The following is a 23,123-nucleotide window of genomic DNA, read 5'->3' as shown; positions in this document are numbered from 1 at the left end:
TTGAAGAAATGTATATTTTTTGTTTTCATTCAGTTCGAAAAGTTGAGAATGGTTGTTTTTCAACTGGTTATTTCACTGACTTGACAGACTCCAATCACATATTTTTCTCTTTGATTTTAAAGTTATCCGCACCCCAAACAATACCTGACTTTTGTCCCTTGCTATATACTGTCTTTTCACACAATTTCAGGGTTAGCTGTGTAAATACTGTCTGGAAAAGAGTTGGTCAAGATGTCCCTCAACTCAACTAGACAGTAAGAAAGGCGTATACTATTAGCAATAGATAACAAAACAGTCTTGGAGAGTAACATGAGAGAACGAGAAAGACATATTCTTTCGGTAACAAGTGAAGGATTCATGAGAGATTTGTTAAAAATAAAAAAGGGAAATAGGTAATCAGCTTTTGACAATTTCAGGCCGGCTAAAGTTTGCTAATATTAACACGTTGGGGTTGCCCTTTCCTTTTTTTTTTTTTTTTACCTCTCTCTCTATGCATATTTTGTGTTTCACTTAGCAAAGGATAATGAGGTATAAAGAATCTTGAGCCTAAAATTCTTCCTGATCCCCGTTGAGGGACAATAACTTGTCCCGAAAATTATCTTCTAATTCAAAGCACAAGCTCAACATAAAACACAAAAACAAAGTCCTTACATATGCACCAGGACGACACAGAAACTTGGCAACATAAATTGAGCTATAGTATCTTTCAACACTAAGAATGTGCACATAATTCAAGTCAACCTATTTACTGAAAACGCCCAAAAAGTGATAGAAAGAAACCCCAATTTACCACTGTTCTAAAAATCCCCACCTAGCACCGCCTAGATTCCGCCTAGCACCGCCTAGGTGCTAGGCGGCTGACCAGCGCTTCAATTAATTCTTACAAACAACAACAACAACAACAACAAAGCCTTTTCCCACTAAGTGGGGTCGGCTATATGAATCCTAGAACGCCATTGCGCTCGGTTTTGTGTCATGCCCTCCGTTAGATCCAAGTACTCTAAGTCTTTTCTTAGAGTCTCTTCCAAAGTTTTCCTAGGTCTTCCTCTACCCCTTCGGCCCTGAACCTCTGTCCCGTAGTCACATCTTCGAACCAGAGCGTCAGTCGGCCTTCTTTGCACATGTCCAAATCACCAGAGCCGATTTTCTCTCATCTTTCCTACAATTTCGGCTACTCCTACTTTACCTCGGATATCCTCATTCCCAATCTTATCCTTTCTCGTGTGCCCACACATCCCACGAAGCATCCTCATCTCCGCTACACCCATTTTGTGTACGTGTTGATGCTTCACCACCCAACATTCTCTGCCATACAACATCGCTGGCCTTATTGCCGTCCTATAAAATTTTCCCTTGAGCTTCAGTGGCCTACGACGGTCACACAACACGCCGGATGCACTCTTTCCATCCAGCTCGTATTCTATGGTTGAGATCTCCATCTAATTCTCCGTTCTCTTGCAAGATAGATCCTAGGTAACGAAAACGGTCGCTTTTTGTGATCTTCGCTAGATTGCTCCGGTCATTAGTGTGGATAAGTATATAAATGGATAGAGATAGGAAAGCAAACACAAGATGTACGTGGTTCACCCAGATTGGCTACGTCCACGGAATAGAAGAGTTCTCATTAATTGTGAAGGGTTTACACAAGTACATAGGTTCAAGCTCTCCTTTAGTGAGTACGAGTGAATGATTTAGTACAAATGACATTAGGAAATATTGTGGGAGAATGATCTCGTAATCACGAAACTTCTAAGTATCGGAGTGTGGTGTCGTCTTGACTTGCCTTATCTGTCTCATAGGTAGATGTGGCATCTTCTCTGGAAGTACTCTTCCTCCATCCAGGGGTGGTATCTTTAACTGGTGGAGATGCACAAGGTAATGTATCAATTTCACTTGAAGCTTACTTGTAGTTTCAGGCTTGGTCAAGCGCGATACAAACCATGTAGTAGGAGTCCCCCAAGTCGCCGAGCTAGGGGGTCTGCTGAAAGAGGTGACAGACAAGGTAAGCAATCAAAGCTCCGACTGATTGTTCACCTTCTCCCCATCTTGCAGCAGCATGAAGGATAAAGAGAAGAAAAATGAGAAGAGATGATATGAGATACTTTTGCTTTTGAAGAAGTAACTTTCCACAGGCTTATTCTTGAACTGAGCTGGAGGGTTTTCTGGTTTCCTCCAGAGTATAAGGCCGACTGAAGAATTTGAGGGTCAAAACAAGTCCATCAAATCTAGAGTACGTTCCACCCTGCTGATATGGGATACTTTTGCTTTTGACAGAGTAATGGATGTATCGGCACGTGTGCTGTTACGCTTGTCTCCAAATGCTTCCTTGTATCCTTTGCACTTGCCCTATCTGTTCCTCAAGCAGATGCGGAATCTTCCCTGGAAACATAAGATGATGAAGATGAGTACTCGAGAGCAATGCCAGGTAAGTAATCAGGTAAGGGGTTCCAGGCAGTCAGTTCCTGGCTGGAAGCTTGATTCCAAGTGCTGACTGATTGCTCTCTTTCTCCTTGTCTTGCAGGTAAAAACAAGGCCAAAAGAAAAAACAGGGAAAAAGCATGATATGGGATACTCTTGCTTTTAACCCTGATGATATGAGATATTCTTGCTCTAGTATAGCTTGTTTGCAGAGGTATTATCGGGGGGAAAGAAAGCTGAATATTTCGAAAGGCTTTGTTGGGAGTGCCCTCTCAGATATGATGAAGGGTTGAGCATTTTTGCAGGTCTGCCTGTCCGTTGGGGATGGAGGTCGACATATATAGGAGTCTCCCTAACAACAAGTAGTAATGCTATTCCTTTACCCTGCTTGGTCATAGCACGGTAGTGGGAGCTGCCAGTTTCACATGTTTTAACTCTGTCAGAGCACTTTGAAAAAGTGGTCTGTGGTATCTGGCTCTCGAGATTCGGAGAACGATGCCTCTTCGATTTTTGAGAAAGCAATCATGCTGGGGGTCTGACTCTCGAGATTCGGAGAGCAGTGTCTCTTCGATTTTTGAGGAAGTAATCATGTTGGGAGTCTGGCTCTCGAGATTCGGAAGGTGGTGCCTCTTCGATTTTGGAGCAAGCAATCTTGTTGGGAGTGTTGTCTCGAATGTGAGTAAAGGTTGGACATGTTTGCTAGTCTACCTTGCCACGAAGCACAAAGGTTGACACACAGGGACTTTCCAATTATCCAGCAATGGTACTGTTCCTCTACCCTCTCTTCGATTTTGAGAAAGTAGTCATGTTGGGAGTCTGGCTCTCGAGATTCGGAGGAAGGTGCCTCTTCGATTTTGGAGCAAGCAATCTTGTTGGGACTGTTTTCTCGAATGTGAGTAAAGGTTGGGCATGTTTGCTAGTCTACCTTGCCACGAAGCACAGAGGTTGACACACAGGGACTTTCCAATTATCCAGCAGTGGTACTGTTCCTTTACCCTTGTGGGTAATAATATGGTAGCTAGACCTTCAAAATTTATGTGTCTAAACTTTGTTAGTGCTGTTTCTTTGCTATTCTTTTACCTTTCTTGGTCAGAGCGATGTAGTGGGAGCTGCAAGCTTCACGTGCTCAACTTTGGCAGAGAACTTTGGCAAAGTGATCTGTGGTACCCATGAGTTATTGTTGCGTGTGGGAAGTGGGTGATTGAACAGTAAGATTCATGTGCTTTCTACTTCACCAGAAGTCTTCGACAGAATGCCCATAATTTCTGCAAAGCTGAGTGTGCGTGTGACAGGTGCTGACAAGGCTAGAAAAGTAGGTGCCTCTTCGATTTCTGAGATCGGCCCTCGTGGTCTCTGAGCAGCCCAGCTTTTGAGAAAGCGAGCGCCTCTTCGATTGATTCGGAGAACGGTGCCTCACCGATTTTTGAGAAAGCAATCATGCTGGGGGTCTGGCTCTCGAGATTCGGGGAGCAGTGTCTCTTCGATTTTTGAGAAAGTAATCATGTTGGGAGAGTGGCTCTCGAGATTCGGAGGGCGGTGCCTCTTCGATTTTGGAGCAAGCAATCTTGTTGGGAGTGTTTTCTCGAATGTGAGTAAAGGTTGGGCATGTTTGCTAGTCTACCTTGCCACGAAGCACAGAGGTTGACACACAGGGACTTTCCAATTATCCAGCAATGGTACTGTTCCTTTACCCTCTCTTCGATTTTTAAGAAAGTAGTCATGTTGGGAGTCTGGCTCTTTAGATTCGGAGGACGGTGCCTCTTCGATTTTGGAGCAAGCAATCTTATTGGGAGTGTTTTCTCGAATGTGAGTAAAGGTTGGGCATGTTTGCTAGTCTACCTTGCCACGAAGCACAGAGGTTGACATACATGGACTTTCCAATTATCCAGCAGTGGTACTGTTCCTTTACCCTTGTGGGTAATAATATGGTAGCTAGACCTTCAAAATTTATGGGTCTAAACTTTGTTAGTGCTGTTTCTTTGCTATTCTTTTACCCTTCTTGGTCAGAGCGATGTAGTGGGAGCTGCAAGCTTCACGTGCTCAACTTTGGCAGAGAACTTTGGCAAAGTTATCTGTGGTACCCATGAGCTATTGTTGCGTGTGGGAAGTGGGTGATTGAACAGTAAGATTCATGTGTTTTCTACTTCCCCAGAAGTCTTTGACAGAATGCCCATAATTTCCGCAAAGCTGAGTGTGCGTGTGACAGGTGCTGACAAGGCTGGAAAAGTAGGTGCCTCTTCGATTTCTGAGATCGGCCCTCGTGGTCTCTAGGGAGCCCAGCTTTTGAGAAAGCGAGCGCCTCTTCGATTTCTGAGATCGGCCTTCGTGGTCTTTGAGCAGCCCAACTTTTGAGAAAGCAAACGGCTCTTCGATTTCTGAGATCAACCCTCGTGATCTCTAAGCAGCCCAACTTTTGAGAAAGCAAACGCCTCTTCGATTTCTGAGCAGGCGCCTCTTTGATTTCTGAAGCTCCGTCGAGTGCAGATTTTTATAGAGGCTGGCATTAAGTTCCAAAGAACACTTGAATCTCCACCAGTAGAAGCTTCATTCTTGCACTTCTAAGATCTTGATTTGTCCGACCTCTTCTCTCTTCAACACCTTTGAAAATGTCTGGCCCCTCCGACCGTCGTTTTGACTTGAACCTTGTTGAAGAGGCAGCCCCGCCTTCTCCAGACAACATATGGCGCCCATCCTTCGTCTCCCCAACTGGTCCTCTTACCGTTGGGGATTCCGTGATGAAGAATGATATGACCGCTGCGGTGGTGGCCAGGAACCTTCTCACTCCCAAAGATAACAGACTACTTTCCAAACGGTCTGATGAGTTAGCTGTTAAGGATTCGCTGGCTCTCAGTGTTCAGTGTGCAGGTTCTGTGTCTAATATGGCCCAACGCCTATTTGCTCGAACCTGCCAAGTTGAATCATTGGCGGCTGAAGTGATGAGTCTCAAACAGGAGATTAGAGGGCTCAAGCATGAGAATAAACAGTTGCACCGGCTCGCACATGACTATGCTACAAACATGAAGAGGAAGCTTGACCAGATGAAGGAAACTGATGGTCAGGTTTTACTTGATCATCAGAGATTTGTGGGTTTGTTCCAAAGGCATTTATTGCCTTCGTCTTCTGGGGCTGTACCGCGTAATGAAGCTCCAAATGATCAACCTCTGATGCCTCCTCCTTCTAGGGTTCTGTCCAGTACTGAGGCTCCAAATGATCCCCCTCCGGTGCCTTCTCTTTCTGGGGCTCTACCGACTGCTGAGACTTCTCCTAAGCAACATTTGTGAAGGCTCCCTCTTGTGTGTTTATTTTGACTCATGTATATGTACATATTTGTAGCTTATCGGGGATATCAATAAATAAGCTTTCCTTCATTTCAACGTATTGTGTTAAATACACCAAAGCCTTCTTCGCTAAGTTCTTTGAATTTTCTTTTGTTGAAGCTTGTATGTTGAAGCTTTCTGAGTGGAGCATGTAGGTTGGGGTAGTGTTCCCTTAATTTCCCGAGTGAGGAAAACTTCTTGGTTGGAGACTTGGAAAATCCAAGTCACTGAGTGGGATCGGCTATATGAATCTTAGAACGCCATTGTGCTCGATCCTGTGTCATGTCCTTCGTTAGATCCAAGTACTCTAAGTCTTTTCTTAGAGTCTCTTCCAAAGTTTTCCTAGGTCTTCCTCTACCCCTTCGGCCCTGAACCTCTGTCCCATAGTCGCATCTTCTAATCGGAGCGTCAGTAGGCCTTCTTTGCACATGTCCAAACCACCGTAACCGATTTTCTCTCATCTTTCCTTCAATTTCGGCTACTCCTACTTTACCCCGAATATCCTCATTCCTAATCTTATCCTTTCTCGTGTGCCCACACATCCAACGAAGCATCCTCATCTCCGCTACACCCATTTTGTGTACGTGTTGATGTTTCACCGCCCAACATTCTGTGCCATACAGCATCGCCGGCCTTATTGCCGTCCTATAAAATTTTCCCTTGAGCTTCAGTGGCATACGGCGGTCACACAACACGCCGGATGCACTCTTCCACTTCATCCATCCAGCTTGTATTCTATGGTTGAGATCTCCATCTAATTCTCCGTTCTTTTGCAAGATAGATCCTAGGTAACGAAAACGGTCGCTCTTTGGTATTTCTTGATCTCCGATCCTCACCCCTAACTCGTTTTGGCCTCCATTTGCACTGAACTTGCACTCCATATATTCTGTCTTTGATCGGCTTAGGCGAAGACCTTTAGATTCCAACACTTCTCTCCAAAGGTTAAGTTTTGCATTTACCCCTTCCTGAGTTTCATCTATCAACACTATATCGTCTGCGAAAAGCATACACCAAGGAATATCATCTTGAATATGTCCTGTTAACTCATCCATTACCAATGCAAAAAGGTAAGGACTTAAGGATGAGCCTTGATGTAATCCTACAGTTATGGGAAAGCTTTCGGTTTGTCCTTCATGAGTTCTTACGGCAGTCTTTGCTCCTTCATACATATCCTTTATAGCTTGGATATATGCTACTCGTACTCCTTTCTTCTCTAAAATCCTCCAAAGAATGTCTCTTGGGACCCTATCATACGCTTTTTCCAAATCTATAAAGACCATGTGTAAATCCTTTTTCCCATCTCTATATCTTTCCATCAATCTTCGTAAGAGATAGATTGCCTCCATGGTTGAGCGCCCTGGCATGAACCCGAATTGGTTGTCCGAAACCCGTGTCTCTTGCCTCAATCTATGCTCAATGACTCTCTCCCAGAGCTTCATTGTATGACTCATTAGCTTAATACCCCTATAGTTCATGCAATTTTGTACGTCGCCCTTATTCTTGTAGATAGGCACCAAAGTGCTCGTTCGCCACTCATTTGGCATCTTCTTCGTTTTCAAAATCCTATTGAAAAGGTCAGTGAGCCATGTTATACCTGTCTCTCCCAAAACTTTCCACACTTCGATTGGTATATCGTCTGGGCCTATTGCTTTTCTATGCTTCATCTTCTTCAAAGCTACAACCACTTCTTCCTTCCGGATTCGACGATAAAAGGAGTAGTTTCTACACTCTTCTGAGTTACTCAACTCCCCTAAAGAAGCACTCCTTTCGTGTCCTTCATTGAAAAGATTATGAAAATAACTTCTCCATCTGTCTTTAACCGCGTTCTCTGTAGCAAGAACCTTTCCATCCTCATCCTTGATGCACCTCACTTGGTTTAGGTCCCTTGTCTTCTTTTCCCTTGCTCTAGCTAGTTTATAGATATCCAACTCTCCTTCTTTGGTATCTAGTCGTTTATACATATCATCGTAAGCCGCTAACTTAGCTTCTCTGACAGCTTTCTTCGCCTCTTGCTTCGCTTTTCTATACCTTTCACCATTTTCATCGGTCCTCTCCTTGTATAAGGCTTTACAACATTCCTTCTTAGCCTTCACCTTTGTTTGTACCTCCTCATTCCACCACCAAGATTCCTTTTGGTGTGGGGCAAAGCCCTTGGACTCTCCTAATACCTCTTTTGCTACTTTTCGGATACAACTAGCCATGGAATCCCACATTTGGCTAGCTTCCCCCTCTCTATCCCACACACATTGGGTGATTACCTTCTCTTTGAAAATGGCTTGTTTTTCTTCTTTTAGATTCCACCATCTAGTTCTTGGGCACTTCCAAGTCTTGTTCTTTTGTCTTACTCTTTTGATATGTACATCCATCACCAACAAGCGATGTTGATTAGCCACGCTCTCTCCTGGTATAACTTTGCAATCCTTACAAGTTATACGATCCCCTTTCCTCATTAGAAGAAAATCTATTTGTGTTTTTGACGACCCACTCTTGTAGGTGATCACATGTTCTTCTCTCTTCTTAAAGAAGGTGTTGGCTAAGAAGAGATCATATGTCATTGCAAAATCCAAGATAGCTTCCCCATCCTCGTTTCTCTCCCCAAAACCATGGCCACCATGAAAACCTCCATAGTTGCCTGTCTCCCTGCCCACATGTCCATTTAAATCTCCTCCTATAAATAACTTCTCCGTCTGAGCAATTCCTTGCACCAAGTCTCCAAGATCTTCCCAAAATTTCTCCTTCGAACTCGTATCCAACCCTACTTGAGGTGCGTACGCACTAATCACATTGATAAGTTCTTGTCCTATTACAATCTTGATTGCCATGATTCTATCTCCTACCCTCTTGACATCTACAACATCTTGTACCAAGGTCTTGTCCACGATGATGCCAACACCGTTTCTCGTTCTATTTGTGCCCGAATACCAAAGTTTAAACCCTGAGTTTTCTAGATCCTTTGCCTTACTACCAACCCACTTAGTTTCTTGTAGGCACATAATATTTATCCTTCTCCTCACCATAACTTCCACTACTTCCATAGATTTTCCCGTTAAGGTTCCTATATTCCACGTTCCTAAACGCATTTTGCTCTCTTGAACTCTACCCTTCTGTCCTAGCTTCTTCACCCTCCCCCGTCTAATAGGATCAAAGTACTTCTTTTGTGTGTCCCGGGTAAAGTTGATAGGAGCATATGCTCCCAAACAACTTTGAGTGGAGTCGTTCGAAAAGAAGTTTCTATGGCCCCCTTGCTCATTTAACACTGCATCCGGGTGCCGATGGAGATACAGCGACCCTTGCTCACTTATCACTGTGCTCGGGCCACACAGCGCGCCACTTACGGGTGACGCCCTAGCTTTAGCACGATTTTGTTCTGGATTCATTTTCATAAGGATTCGACGTGATCATGGAGTGCCGGCTGTCGACTACCTGACGCCCTCCCCCTCCTCCTTTATCCGGGCTTGGGACCGGCCATGTAAGACATAGGCGGAGTTGCTTCAATTAATTCTTAGGCGTTTAAAAATTATGAAAGGGCGCCTAGACTTGCTTAGACGCCCGCTTAGACAGCTTAGGCGCCCGCCTAAATCCAGACTCAATTTTGGCAGAAAATAGATAACTTTATTTTTCATTTTATTGTATTCTATAAATTATAAGAGAATTGTTGATTACTTAGATGAACACACATTATATGTTTGTTCTCCATGTTTTCATTCTGTTCTAATACTTTATAATCTATATGTCATTTTATTTTGCAATTTATGTATCTCAATGCAATTATGTATTTTTTAAGTTTAAGTGGACACTTATTTACATCGATATATAATAAATTTACTTAATCCGGCTAGTCCGCTTAGCTGCTAAGCTCCAGACCACCGACTAACTAGCGTCTAGCGTCTTTTATAAGCTTGCAATTTACAAGCTGCAACAAAAATTAGAATACCCAAAACAAAATCCCTTTTACTTCCGCATATGCCCGTCAAACCAAACCGAACAAGAAGCATTTAAAAGATGGAAGAGTAATCGAAGAGATGAAATAAGAACATCAAAGGATGATTCCACAACAAAGCCAAGATAAGGTAGGGAAGAAAGCGAAAAGTAGAACAAAAACAAGGGTCTTGAAGCAAATATGAAAAGTGGGTTATGGAGAAATACCGACGGCACCGCCGATAGCTCTGCCAATTACGGCGCCGGTGGCAACGCGAGTCAAGCAGCTGTTTTCCTTACCATCTGTGAATCCCTGTGTCAATGGTTGTGCGGATTCTGTGCGATGTTGGATGAATGAAAATTGATATGCAGAGAAGGAAGTGGGTAGGGTATTGATTTGGTGAGGAAATAATTAGGGGAAGAGGAGTGGGGCACAAATTGCTTGAGGCAGACTCAGAATCAGAGAGCAGGGTTTTGGGCTTTTGGCGTCCGTCCGTCCGTCATTATGTTCTTGTCTTTCTGATTATCAAACTTAAAACACCCAACTTATTTTCATTAGTTTTCTTTTATTTATTTCAGAGTACAAATCATTTTAATAAAATTAAAATTTAAAAAAAGTTCCGTTGCCGGGAATCGAACCCGGGTCTCCTGGGTGAAAGCCAGATATCCTAACCGCTGGACGACAACGGATTACTAAACGAAATGATAAACTTTTATTTTATATTAGAATAAATAATGGTAATCTTAACTCTCAAAGACGAGAAAAGAAAAAGATGGGCCTTGTACCTCTCTACCAACTAAACTTGATGACACTATTACAAAAACACATCTTCCCATGTATAAAACAGGAAACCTGCCAGCCAACGCTTAACATTAAGATTTAATGGATTCTCTTTTTTATATATATGTAAGGGGTGGTTTGGGAGTAAGGTGCTTAAAAAAAAAGCATCTATGAAAAAAAGCTGTGAGGGTTTTAGGTGTTTGGTAAACTGAAAAAAAAAAGGCTTATTTTGGAAGCTGCTGTGAGAATAAGCTGAAATCAAAGGAAAAAGCTGAAGCTGCTATTTGCAGCTTTGGAAAACTGGCTTTTTTTCAAAGCACACGGAGCTACAGTGCTCCTTTAATGAAAAGATCCACTATCAGACTGCTTTTTTTTCCAAAAGCACTTTTACAAAAAAAATTACCAAATATTGTGCTGATTTATTTCACAGCCGTTTATTCTCACAGCACAGCCGCTTATTCTTACAGCAACTTTTTTTTAAAGCACAGCAATACCAAACCAGCTCTAAGTAGAATGTTACCTTAGCTCAAATCTCCCACTCTATAATGTAAATATATACTTACATACTTTCATCATAGTAAGTAAACATGTCATTAATATTAGTATCTTTAATTCTTGTCAACATATTTTATGTATTGTTGAAGTTTATCGAAATTCAATAAAATAAAATGAATTTTCTTTAATAAATTATTTTTAAAATTAAACCCTATTTTTGAACTAATTAACGTGAAACTCTCTTCTTCCTATTCAACGCCACAAGAAAGCTTCCTCTTCCCCCAAACAAGTACAAAAGGTCATATAATGCCCATTGCCATTGGACCAAAAAATCATTGCCCTCGTAACCACGTAACCTATAGACAATTATGAGATTGGGGTTCAAATCTACCAAGTAACACTTTATTTCTATAAAAATTCTAAAATACGCTAGACGCTAGTTGGGCGGCGACTGGGGCCTAGCGCCTAGGGCGGCTAGACGGATTTGTGAAGTCTATACTTTAGGTTTGGCTTCCCTTGTCAATATTGTAAGTGTACCACATGTTCAATCTAGCTTTAGGCTTTTCTCTATATATGGGTTGTGTTTGCTGTGAAGAAATGTACAAGGGTCTTCGTGGAACCAAATGTACTCAACTTTTTGAAAATGTTTGGTTTGATCAGTGTGGAAATCTAATATGTTATTACAGAAACAAAAAGAGCCTAAAACCAAGATGTGCAATTCAGCAAAACAGAATATACGAAGAAAGAGTGAAACGCACATGGTTTATATTATGATCGGAACATTTGCATCAAAGCACTTTATTGTTCAAATAACGTACTGTATTGTTCAAAGTTTCTCTGACAAAATCATTTGATATGTGCAGCCCTACCTACAAAGAGCAAGGTTTGTGGTAAACAAACAACGTTTTTATCCCTCGAGGGCTTCTATTTCTTCTAAAGTGTCCAGTGTTTTAGGCTTCCCAAAAGATGTCTCGAGGAGTAAACTTCTTTTCTCCATCCCGTCTAGTCCTCGCGTGTCATTTCTACAGGAAAGTGCAAAATATATTTGAAGACAATCGTTGGCCACTCATCTTAAACACCATTTTCCACACATATCGACAAGAGCATAACAAAGGAAGGAATCCTTAACCAATCGATTTTTTATCAACTCCTTGTGAATCTTCATACCTCTCCCTCAATCTCAAAGTCATGCACACGATGAAATAACAGTTGTAAGCGTTACTGAATTAGGCATAAATCCAGTGTTCCTCGTCTTTTCATACAAGTCTATTGCCCTGTGAGCTTGGCCATCTTGAAAATAAGAAGAAATTACAGTATTCACTTCACATCATATGGCAGCGTAGAGAAGGTTATATCATGTACAATGCGCGCATGTTAGCGTAGGCGATGCCTCGAACATACACAGCGTAAACACATTTATGAACCATTGCGTAAACACATTTAGGAATTTACATTTCTCACCCTCAAACCCCCACACAAGGAACATAGGGAAAAATTGGAATACAACAAAATTAGAGAAAAATGGAAAAAATTAAAAACGCAATCAAACCCATATAAAATCTCCCTCCTATACCAAACCTTTGCTTCTTCAAACCTTTATGAGAATAAAAGCCAACGCTAATTAACGAATTAGACCTTCGTAACCCAAGCTTGAACCTGAAAAAAATATCAATCCCATTTACAGATGACTGCTCCCACATGTCAGCGAGCCAAGTCCTCGCTCCCAATGCCTACACTAGACTTGTCTACCATCCGCACATTGTATTGTTCATATACTCTTGCTCGGTTCTCTGCCCACCACTGTTCTGCTTGTTTCTCACTAAATCGCTTCCGACTGCATTCAACAATGATATAAATTGGGAATACAGTATGAGTATACTAATGATATGTTAAACTTCTAGAGTATACTAATGATACGTTAAACTTCTATAGTGCATATAAAATTCTCACTCTCTCTCTCTCTCTCTCTCTCTCTCTCTCTCTCTCTCTCTCTATATATATATATATATATATATATATATATATATATTATTCTCTCACAGATACCGTACCAACATAAGCAATCTATGAATCCAACCCACTTATTAGGTAGATTCTTGCCTGAAAACAGTCTAGAGTTTGGAAAGAGAACATTATACCATATATATACATATACACACTTTTATCGGAAAGGGAAAAACACACCCTCACATAGGCACATACCGTTATGTAGGCAAGTACAGTATACCTGAAACGAACTCGCTTGATATCCTTGGCACCTCCTGGTAGGGAAGTAAGCGTGATGTATACACCAGGCTCATCTTGCTCAACCCATTCAGTTTCATGATGAGATTCGTTTTCTTTAATTTTGTTCCCATTTCTGGTTGCTACATCTAGATGTCCTTGTTTGTTGTGACTTGAACTGCGGTTACTGGTGGTGTTGGACCCATTGGAAAGCAATTGGCTGTTTGATCCATTGGAGTCTGGTTCTTGGAATGTTACTTGACCGTTCAATCGGTCAATCGGAGGAATAGAAACTTCATTGGAAGGATCAGAACCCCAGGAAGAAGCTAGAGAGGGTGATTTGATATTCCGCACTGCTCCAACAGGCAGCCGTTCAGCCATGTCCTTCAACTGGTCAACATATACAAAACATAAAATTAACCATCAGCAAGACTTGGCCTACAAGAGCACAAGTGACTATACAGTAAGGATTTATTTGTCTCCGGCCGCTTAAATAGATCACCAGAACTGACTCAGGAAAATTATTTTAGCACATGGCACTGTAGATAATTATCGTTGACAGTTCGATGTGGTTCAACATGTCATACACATTTGTTGTGGGACAGGAAAAGAATCTCTACAAACATACTAAGCAAGCAGTCGCCACATGTCAAATGACAACCAGAATCAATCTGAGAAGCCATTTCTTCACTGTTTCTGGTGAAAAAGAACCCTTAAGTACATTTAGTTACATTTTCAAAAGATAGCAAACCTTACAACATAAAGAACAATATAATCCCCAACTAACAAATTACATTTGAGACAATGGTTAGAAAATAACAATGAAGTATTATACCAAAGCACATAAACATCCATCGTATTCTTACTTGGGCAGTAAGTGACTGGATCACTTCCTTTGCTACTTTGCGTTTTGCAGTCTCCGCATCTGCAATTGCTATTGCTTCCTTCAGCTGTTTAGTTGTTCTTTCCAGCTCAACTTCTTGTAGTTGGGCTTTCCGAGTAAGACTTTCAACCTGAAAGATAATACTAGTCAGACAAAACGCTCAAAGAGAAAACTGAACAAGTCTAATATGAATAGTTGGGTATTGGAAAGTAAATTTGAAGGGAATGGACAGCCAACAACACTCCTAACACTCCTTCGGACAAAGTAGATTCATAAAATCAATTATCTATTAAAAGTCATATTTCTGAAAGTAGAAATAGAATAATAAATTGAAACAATCATGTTATTTTCTTTCTTGGTACGTTTCTTTTTAATTATCCCTGAAAACAGTTCTTTTTCACCAGTTGATTTCTTTCTTTTGCTCTCTCTTTATTCACTCTTTGCTACATTTCTTATTGTTAATTGCTCAGCTAAACATGAAAACTCATGCATCATTGTCTGCCATTCCTTTGAGAATATTCATCTTCAACTCTGTTGATCAATTCTGCCCAAAAAATTATCGCTTGTTTCCTCCATTCATTTGAAATACTCGGTAATTGAATTTTAATTTGGCAATAATTTGACCAAAAGGAATATTTAATGTTCGTGTTGAAAGATCATTTCTTTTGTTGGAGGGGAGAGGGATTTTGATTTCTACCATTCCATTGTGTATAATTCCTATCCTAAATTAAAAAAAGAATCATACTTGTGATTTCTTATAAATTCTCACCAATAGTTAAATTATCACAAATCAGGATACTCTTCAAAACTCCACAATTAAAATAAGTTGTAGGGGTTTAATTTCCGTCACTACACAAATAAGGAGTCACACTTTAAGAGGGCTTTGAATTTAAAAAAAAAAAAGGGTTTGGTAAGGGACTTTTTATTAGTTCTCCATACTTAATTTCATGAAATTAAAATTGGTGAATGGAGAAAAAGACATCAAGTAAAGTCAATTTTCCACTAGTAGCTGACTTGCAAGAGAGCCGTGCGCCTATACTAGTTGAAAAACAAATAAGGAGTCACACTTTAAGAGGGCTTTGAATTAAAAAATTAAAAAATAAACAAAGGGTTCGGTAAGGGACTTTTTATTAGTTCTCCCATACTTAATTTCATGAAATAAAATTGGTGAAAGGAGAAAAAGATATCAAGTAAATTTTCCACTAGCAGCTGACTTGCGAGAGAGCCGTGCACCTATACTAGTTGAAAAATAAAAATATAAGTAGTGGATACCTGTGATCTTAGTTTGATAACCTCCTGGCTAAGGCTTTCATTTGTCCTTTTAACATCATCTACAACAATCTTTGGCGATGTGAGTCCTCCCAAAGTTGGAGTTGGTGTTGTAGAACGAGGTGGGCTGGGGCGCCTTGAAATTGGGGATGTAGCTCGAGAAATGATTCTTGATCCAGGAACAGAAGCTGAGAAAAACTTCTTGGATGACCCAAACACTGGATTAAAAGTTTTAGAAATATTAAGAGCTCCCCACTGTGAGCCTCCATTTGGAACAGGTGACACTCGACTGCTGTTAAATTCTAGTTTCTTATTTTTCTTTGATGAACGGGTTTCCACATGCTTCAGAGATTCCATTGAAGAAAACCTGGCAAGTTGCACCCGAGATCTGGAGTCCAACTTATCATCTTTATCAATAAGCTCATTTGACCCCTGATTGATACTTCCTCTTCTGCTTACAGAGGTCTGGGATGAAGTGCCAGTTTCAGCAGCTTTTCTCAGTTTATTAAAACAATTATCACAGACACGATAAGGTTTGCTGGGATTTGGGGCCATGGAAACCTTGAGGGATTTCTTACTGCTGCAAGAATGACAAAAAACAAGCCCACAATTATAACAATTATGGCGTTTTCTTTTAAAATTAAAAGGAAGCCGGCAACCCGAACACATTGACTGATCAACTCCTGAAACCCATTTATGAAGGCAAATAACTGCAGTAAAATTAGCACCGCAAGCAATACTCTGGACTTGCTTATCTTTCAGAGCTTCAACTAATGTTGGGGAGTTCCGGTCATCTATATTCCCATGACCTAAACGACCATTTGCTCCTTTTCCCCAAGTATACACTTCAGGTCTTGAAGTTAAAACTGCAACATGATAGGTACCACAAGCAATCTCTTCCACATAACTTTTGGAGAGCTTTCCCTCAACTCGAGTGGGGAGCTTTCCATCAGCTTGAGGATTTCCTAACTGGCCATAAACAGGACTTCCCATTGTGTAGACATGACCAGATGTTGTAAGAGCAACTGTCATACTATGTCCACAAGCAACTCGACAAAAATTGGGTTCAACAAGAGCGGCAACACAGGTAGGCACAAGTTTTGCTTCCTTGTCACCATGCCCAAGCCTACCGTTATCACCATCTCCCCAAGTGAACAGCTTTCCCAATGAACAGTTGCTGGCACTTGAATTCCCAACCATGACTTCTACAACTGCAGCAGTATGCCAAACGCCACAAGCTGCTTGTACAGTGCGAAGGCCCTTTAGGGATTCTACTTCCCTGGGAATTGAAACACTTTTCCGATCACCATGGCCCAGAACACCAAATGTGCCATCACCAAAAGTAAACAACTGCCCAGCGGATGTTACAACTGCTGTGTGCCAGGGCCCACAAGATATGGATGAGACATGTATAGCCTCCAAGGGTCCATTTACTCTTTTGGGGACCCAATGGCTCACTTCATTTCCATGTCCAAGTAGACCAAAATTGTATGTTCCATCACCCCATGTGTACAGATCACCAGAAAGGGTAACAGCACAAGTATGGTACTCACCACAAGCAACAAGCTCAATGTTGATATTACTAAGTGCATCAATGAGCTTTGGTTGCAAAACGTCAACATCTACACCATGCCCAAGCCTGCCCCCTGACTCCTCTCCCCAAGAAAAAATCTCCCCTTGCTTAGTTACTAAAGCAGCATGACGACCACCACAGGCAATGTTTTGGACGTCAAGTACAACTTTAGATTCTAAGGCTTTGGGCAACAAAGAATCCATTTTTGCACCAAAACAGCTTCCAACTCTGTGAGAACCACCACCCACAACACCATCTCCTATGCCTTCTCCCCACATGAAAACATCTCCCAAGGCATCACCATCATCATGACCAGAACCTTGGCTTGATGAGCTAACAGCACTGGATAGACTAACTCTAAAAGCATCCATTGCCATTGCCTTCATCTGCCCAGGTACACCGTCTGAGCCACCAGATGACACAGAATGTACTGAAGCACTAGCCGAATCTGAAGGGAAGAAACCCTTGGGAGGAGGAACAGCACACAGTATCACATCTGAAAGTGCCTTATCCAGACCATTTTTAGGAGGACTTTCATATGGACTATGAAGGCGAAGGTGATCTGCACTATCCTGAATTGAACGAAATAAAAGAATATAATTTACATTTTGAATGCAAGTGAGGAAGAGCATACAAAGGAAAAAGAAGCCATACCTTCTGTAAGCTATCGTTACTACCAAATGCAGAATGTAGAGGAGAGCTTCTCCGCGTGTATGTTCTAGGGCTATTTGCTTCAGATGGAATTCCATCACTCCTTGACTCTGTTCTCCATTTTCGATGATGGCTTCGGGATATCAATGCTTTTAAGCCACTAAACCAAACCTCAGCTTCATCTTTATCTTTGCAAATCTAGTACAGAAGAATCATATCACTGAATATATACACTTTAAAACAATAGTAAAACCATTCTACTATGACCATAGGGTAGAACGAAGGACAAGATAGCAATCAAAGAGAGTAGATTGAAGCTTACCAAATCTAGTGATCTGTCACTATATATTAAAGAAAATGACTGGTACTCCTTCTCAGGCCGTGGATACCTTTGAAAGATTGGCTGGAAGAAATAGGGGCCATGTTTTATCAGTACAAAACAGAAAAGTTTTATCTTTTAATTTTTTACTCATACATTAGCATCATGTTGCTGCAGATGCATAAAGATATGGAGCTCCTGATTAAATTAAAAAGAAAACAATACGCAAGCACAAATGCACACCCACTGAGGTATGACAGTTATAATGAGAAATCGCCAGTATCACAATTATCATACAAATCAAAATACTAAAAAAAATCATCCTTAAAATTAGTAAATTCAAGGAGGAAGGAGGAGAAATGGCACAAGAATAGAGAAATCCAAGGCTTCTTATGATCCAGAATGGCACATGACATATACCAGTACTACACACACAGTGGTATATATTTAAAGATGGAAAAGAGAAAATAAAATACAAACAGGTAACCCATGGCTAAATACGGTCAAAATATCTAGCTTGTCCACAATCAGTGGTTTCTGGTTTAAAAGTTAAAGTTACAACTTAATCGTATATTAAACGCAAACCAATTTTTTTCCAGCATCATTTTCAATAAAAAAATCATCAAAATGACGTAGTCATGCAACCACATTGTAAAAAAAAATAAAATTAGTAATATAAATATAGTCAAAATCATGTGAGTGGAGATATACAGTTTATGCATCTTCACAGTTAGACACTTACAGTGCGTTGCCCAGAAATAATTCTAGACACATGGCTTAGCTTAAGGAGCTTTTCCTCCTTCCCAGAGAACCATATTAGAACGGATTCATCCTGAAAGTAGAAAGCAATGATGAATTATATCTATTAACATGAAAAATAATGTATGACAGTGTCATGAAACTACTGTATTGAAAAGTACAAAAGCTTGTAGCCACAATTACATGCCTCATGAATAAATATCATAAAAGATTGTTGATGAGAAAGGAATCAGATGAAACTGTTGAAGAGGATCTGGGTAGGTGTACTTAATTAGTTTAATAGGATTTTATTCTGCCTGATGTAGGTGCTGAATATGATCATGTAGTTAAATCTTTCTATGTTTAAGGATGGGTTGAGAATGGATGGAAGTAAAGGATGCATATGGTACTCTTGCAAGGAAAAAAAAAGAACAATATGGATATGAAGAAAGGCAGACACAAACACAAAATTAAAATAGTAAATCAGAAAGAAAATTCAGGATCAAACTTACATTGGAAAGACGAAATGGACAAAACTTTGGCTTCCCCCTTCTTCCATACTTGAGCAAGCATGCCCCTTTCTTTAGAGCAGTAATAGCCTGTCGTAAGAAACAGTCAAGAGTCTACCATAAGCATATTCAGCACTTTTGTGTATGAGAAGAAAATACTAAGAAAAGAATACTAGAGAAGTACACGAAAGGATAAGTAAATTATTTATTCATTAAACACCTAAATAATAAAAATATGAAAAGGACAAAGACATTTTAAGATAGAATATACATAGGAGCGAGCATTCAAACTGAGTTCTAGTATACAATTCCTTTTAATAATTCATACTGAGTTTTGCTATCATTTGGTATACAATTCCTTTGAAGGATCAGCACACTTAATTCAACCAATGAAAAATCAAACTGAATTAAGTGAAAGATGACATAACCACTCATAACAATTCAATCTATACTTGTATTAATCCCGGGAAGAGGTGCTCCACAGGTTATGAATGCAAAATTCCTAGGCACCAGTTTGAAGTGTTGATAGAAGGAAGTGAAACCTATCAGCAAGGTGGGAATAAGAAAGAAAGTTCCTATCTCCAAATGTTACAAAAGCATTCAGTTCCATCATTATTCAATTATTGCCCCAGATTATCTAATATTTTTACTTTTTAATTTTATCAAAGAAAATTCGAGATTATATTGCCAACATCCTCCACCTCTACTACATTAAAATCAATCCCAAATTGACATGCTTCTTTGCTTTGGAATCCTATGGTCTCTAACCCTCCCTTTTGAATGAATATAATTACACTGCAACCACTTAAAATCATTCATATTTCATGTTTTCCAAATTATGTGCATCAACCATCATCATTTGCTACTTGCTAGGAACAAATACTGCTCCTGATCCAGTTTTGGTTCCTTGGTTTGTGTAGATTAAATACATTGTATGTGATAAAACAACAATCAATTTTTTGAAGAACAATCAATACATTGTATGTCATAAAACAACAATCAGTTAAATTGATCTTTTATTTTTTGTTTGTTTGCAAGGTAACGCAACTCGATTGCTAAACACATACGTGAACCCCAAACAGCTGTCATCCCTAAACTTAGAGCAACCAAGATACTTCCCTTCAACTATCCAACCCCCAAACCCATATCGCAGAAAGTAGTGGAAAAAAAATAGTGAATTTCAATAATGTGACCAGAACAAAATATACAATGCATAACTAGCTAACTCAGAATCACGTGTATAAATAGGAAACCCATAAACCCAGTAGTCAATTGTCTTTCACTCCATTTGAGCAACACCCCCAAATATCAATGTTAGCAAAAACTAAACTCCACGACTTCATCTAAATGTAGTCCTATAAAATCCACAAGCTGCAATCGCTGCACGTCCCACGAGTTACAATCTCATTCAACTAATCCTTTCATCCAATAAGCAACGCATTGCCACTTGATCACATTGAACAAAACTCACAACATCATTATCGCCATCATCACCACCACCACCAATATAGCGTCTCATACAACAAGATAAACCACTCAATTTTGGATCAAATAACACCTCCTTATTAGTTTAAGCAAATTACAAAGCATTCAACATTTACAGCAACACCATTAAACAGCAGAAAATAAAATTAAACCCAAAAAATAATCGAAACCAATTCGTAGAACAATACCTGCTCGATGTCTCTTTCAACGGGGCCGGTCCTGCTAAGATCCGAACCCATCCTATCGGTCCGCGACATTTCTTCTCCTCCTCAGAAACCCTAAACAAGTCAAGGTTCTAAACCCCAATTCGGGACTCAACCACTCTCGTACCCAAACACCGCCATTCACAGACTCTGAACTCAGCCGCCAAGTGGAACCCCATATCCTCGTCCCCAAACAGGCGCCAATCTCCACCGACACTCAAATCCACCATCGTCGGCACCTTTAGTCCAACTCCAATCCAGCTCCCTCAGTCCGTACAGAAGCCAACACACTCAGAGTCTTGGAGTCTTCACGTCTTTAGGTGAAGTCCAGAAGCTTCGTCGTCCGGCGCCGAACGAAGCCGAGAGAGAAATGGAGCGAGAGTTCAGTGATTCCGAGAATTGAGGAAGCGGCGAGTCGACGAGTCACCGAGTCGCTGACTCCGGAGATTGTGAGGGAGAGGGAGAGACAGAGAATCTAGAGGAGGAGAAAGTGAGGGAAAAGGAGAGGATGATCTGATTTTTGGTTGTGAGTTGCAGAGGAGGAGAGAGAAACAGCTTTAATCCAGAGAGAGAGGAGGAGAGAGAGGTGGAATTATTTTCTTTTTCTTTATTTTTCTGCAGAAAAAGTGTAAGAAATTATATGATAAAATGATGGCGAGACCTCGAAGTAGAATGGTTGAAGAGAAAAGGAGGTCAGGGGAAAAGAAGATACCCGAGTTAATTTCCTAATTTGAGTCATTTGACGCTTGGGAAAAAAATAATATTTTATCATTTGGCACTAGATTTTTGGTCTTTTTGTCCTTTTCTTCTCTCTAATTTGTTGCTTCAAATTACTAAATTTCTATTTATAAGTGGTAAAAAATATCACTAGACTTCTAATTTATTGTTATTGATGAAAATGATGCACATTTTTATTTTTTATCTTTGTTTTGTTATTGGTGAAAATTTTTAAAAAATCATAGAAAATAAAGAAAAAGATGTTCATTTCTCGTATATTTTCAATCTCAACACAACAAATCTATATTATCTATTAATAGAGTTATTATACAAAATAGTTCCTGACATGTGTATGATCAATAGAAATGGTGCCTGAGATTTAAAATCAATAGAAATAGTCCTGAGCTTGTCCACCATGATTTTTGTCATTCCGTTAAAAACTCTTTGGCCAATTTTCAAAACTTCGTAACTCAATCGATTCTTAACCAAATTCGACCCATAATATATCAAAATGAAGATAAGAAAGTTTAGAACAAGATTATATCTATTTGGAAGCCCAATGATTGCCGGAGATGGCCGTAAAATAACCTGAAAGGTGACTGGTCCACGGAAAAACTAGAAAACTAGCCAGAAACTGGGTAAATTTTAAACGTTCATAACTTCTTCAATACTCAACGAAATCGAGTGATTCAAAAACGAAAATCATACTTCTCAATGAGACGAAGATAATGGTATCTTTTTTAACTGCTAACTATCCGTGATTTGGCCGAAAAACTGCTCAAAAGTGGCTAACTAGAAAATGTTTAGCCACTTTTGAGCCGTTGTCCGACCAAACCACAGCAAGTTAGCCTTCGAAAAAGGTACCATTCTCTTCGTCTCGTTGAGAAGTATGATTTTAGTTCTTGAATCACTCGATTTCGCTGAGTATTGAAGAAGTTATGAACGTTTAAAGTTTACCCAGTTTCCGGCGAGTTTTTCAGTTTTCCTGCGGAACAGTCACCTTTCAGGCTATTTTTCGGCCATCTCTGGCAACCATTGAGCTTTCAAATAGATATAATCTTATTCTACACTTTCTTATCTTCATTTTGATATATTATGGGTCGAATTTGGTTAAGAAATGATTAAGTTACGAAGTTTTGAAAATTGCCCAAAGAGTTTTTAACGGAATGACCAAAATCATGGATGGTGGACAATCTCAGGGACCATTTATATTGATCATGCAAATCTCAGGGACCATTTTTGTATAATAAGCCCTATTAATATCCATAATTGAAAGAAAATATCATTCGATAAAAGTGATAATAAAATGCATGAATTTTTAGAGCTATAATGCATGTATATTGCTTTAAATTTGTGGCTTATGAGATTTCTAGTATTAATTGAAGTCTTTTAGTTTTCTAGGAGTTTTATTGTAAGATTTATTTTATTTGTCTTTTTATAATTCTCATTGTAAGTTGTAAGCCGATAAATCTTGTATTTGTAAGGCAAAGAAGGAGTAGAAGTTGTTTGAATTATCATATTGAAATTTGTGTTCTATATCATTTTAAGTGTTTTGCTCTTGTTTAAGAGTTTGTCGCTTAGTTCTTCAAGTTGTCTACGTCGTAGGCTAGTACTAGAAGTGAAG

General features: G+C 39.9%; 2 protein-coding genes and 1 non-coding gene across 5 annotated transcripts in view; all 3 read right to left on the bottom strand.

The window, feature by feature from the left end:
• Positions 1-10,205, bottom strand: part of LOC103407895 (pentatricopeptide repeat-containing protein At5g27110) — a 56,215-nt gene extending 46,010 nt beyond the window's left edge. Inside the window, exon 1 of one of the 2 annotated variants that reach the window (XM_070819152.1) lies at positions 9,882-10,205. The gene's annotated coding sequence lies outside the window, so the exon portion shown is untranslated. The remainder of the gene's footprint in view (positions 1-9,881) is intronic. The other variant, XM_070819151.1, reaches the window with a different exon arrangement.
• Positions 10,206-10,271: 66 nt separating this feature from the next.
• TRNAE-UUC (transfer RNA glutamic acid (anticodon UUC)) lies at positions 10,272-10,343 on the bottom strand. Its single transcript has one exon. It is a non-coding gene; the product is annotated as a tRNA-Glu (tRNA).
• A 1,884-nt stretch (positions 10,344-12,227) lies between these two features.
• Positions 12,228-21,509, bottom strand: LOC103426810 (PH, RCC1 and FYVE domains-containing protein 1). 2 transcript variants are annotated; one of them, XM_008364897.4, is made up of 9 exons: positions 20,768-21,509; positions 19,098-19,184; positions 18,590-18,679; positions 17,851-17,931; positions 17,532-17,726; positions 15,308-17,449; positions 14,019-14,165; positions 13,157-13,542; positions 12,228-12,763 (listed from the first exon to the last, which is right to left on the bottom strand). In XM_008364897.4, the coding sequence occupies exons 1-9, from the start codon at positions 20,834-20,836 to the stop codon at positions 12,631-12,633; spliced, it is 3,330 nt and encodes a 1,109-aa protein (XP_008363119.3). In that variant the 5' UTR covers positions 20,837-21,509; the 3' UTR covers positions 12,228-12,630. The 2 variants fall into 2 exon arrangements, with proteins under 2 accessions (XP_008363119.3, XP_028955843.2); XM_029100010.2 differs by having other exon boundaries at positions 13,132-13,542; positions 20,768-21,505.
• Positions 21,510-23,123: the final 1,614 nt, after the last annotated feature.

Source organism: Malus domestica, chromosome 03 (assembly GCF_042453785.1).
Source record: "Malus domestica chromosome 03, GDT2T_hap1".
Lineage (NCBI taxonomy): Eukaryota > Viridiplantae > Streptophyta > Magnoliopsida > Rosales > Rosaceae > Malus > Malus domestica.
The sequence above is the reverse complement of the archived record's forward strand: the minus strand, read 5'-3'. Positions and strand labels throughout refer to the sequence as shown.

Excerpts from the sequence above, each read along its gene's own strand:
- LOC103426810 (XM_008364897.4), bottom strand. The coding sequence starts at position 20,836 with ATGTCGCGGACCGATAGGATGGGTTCGGATCTTAGCAGGACCGGCCCC. Across the intron at positions 17,727-17,850 it reads GTGACAGATCACTAGATTTG|ATTTGCAAAGATAAAGATGA; the intron begins GTAAGCTTCAAT and ends CTTCTGTACTAG. Across the intron at positions 12,764-13,156 it reads ATCAAGCGAGTTCGTTTCAG|TCGGAAGCGATTTAGTGAGA; the intron begins GTATACTGTACT and ends TGTTGAATGCAG.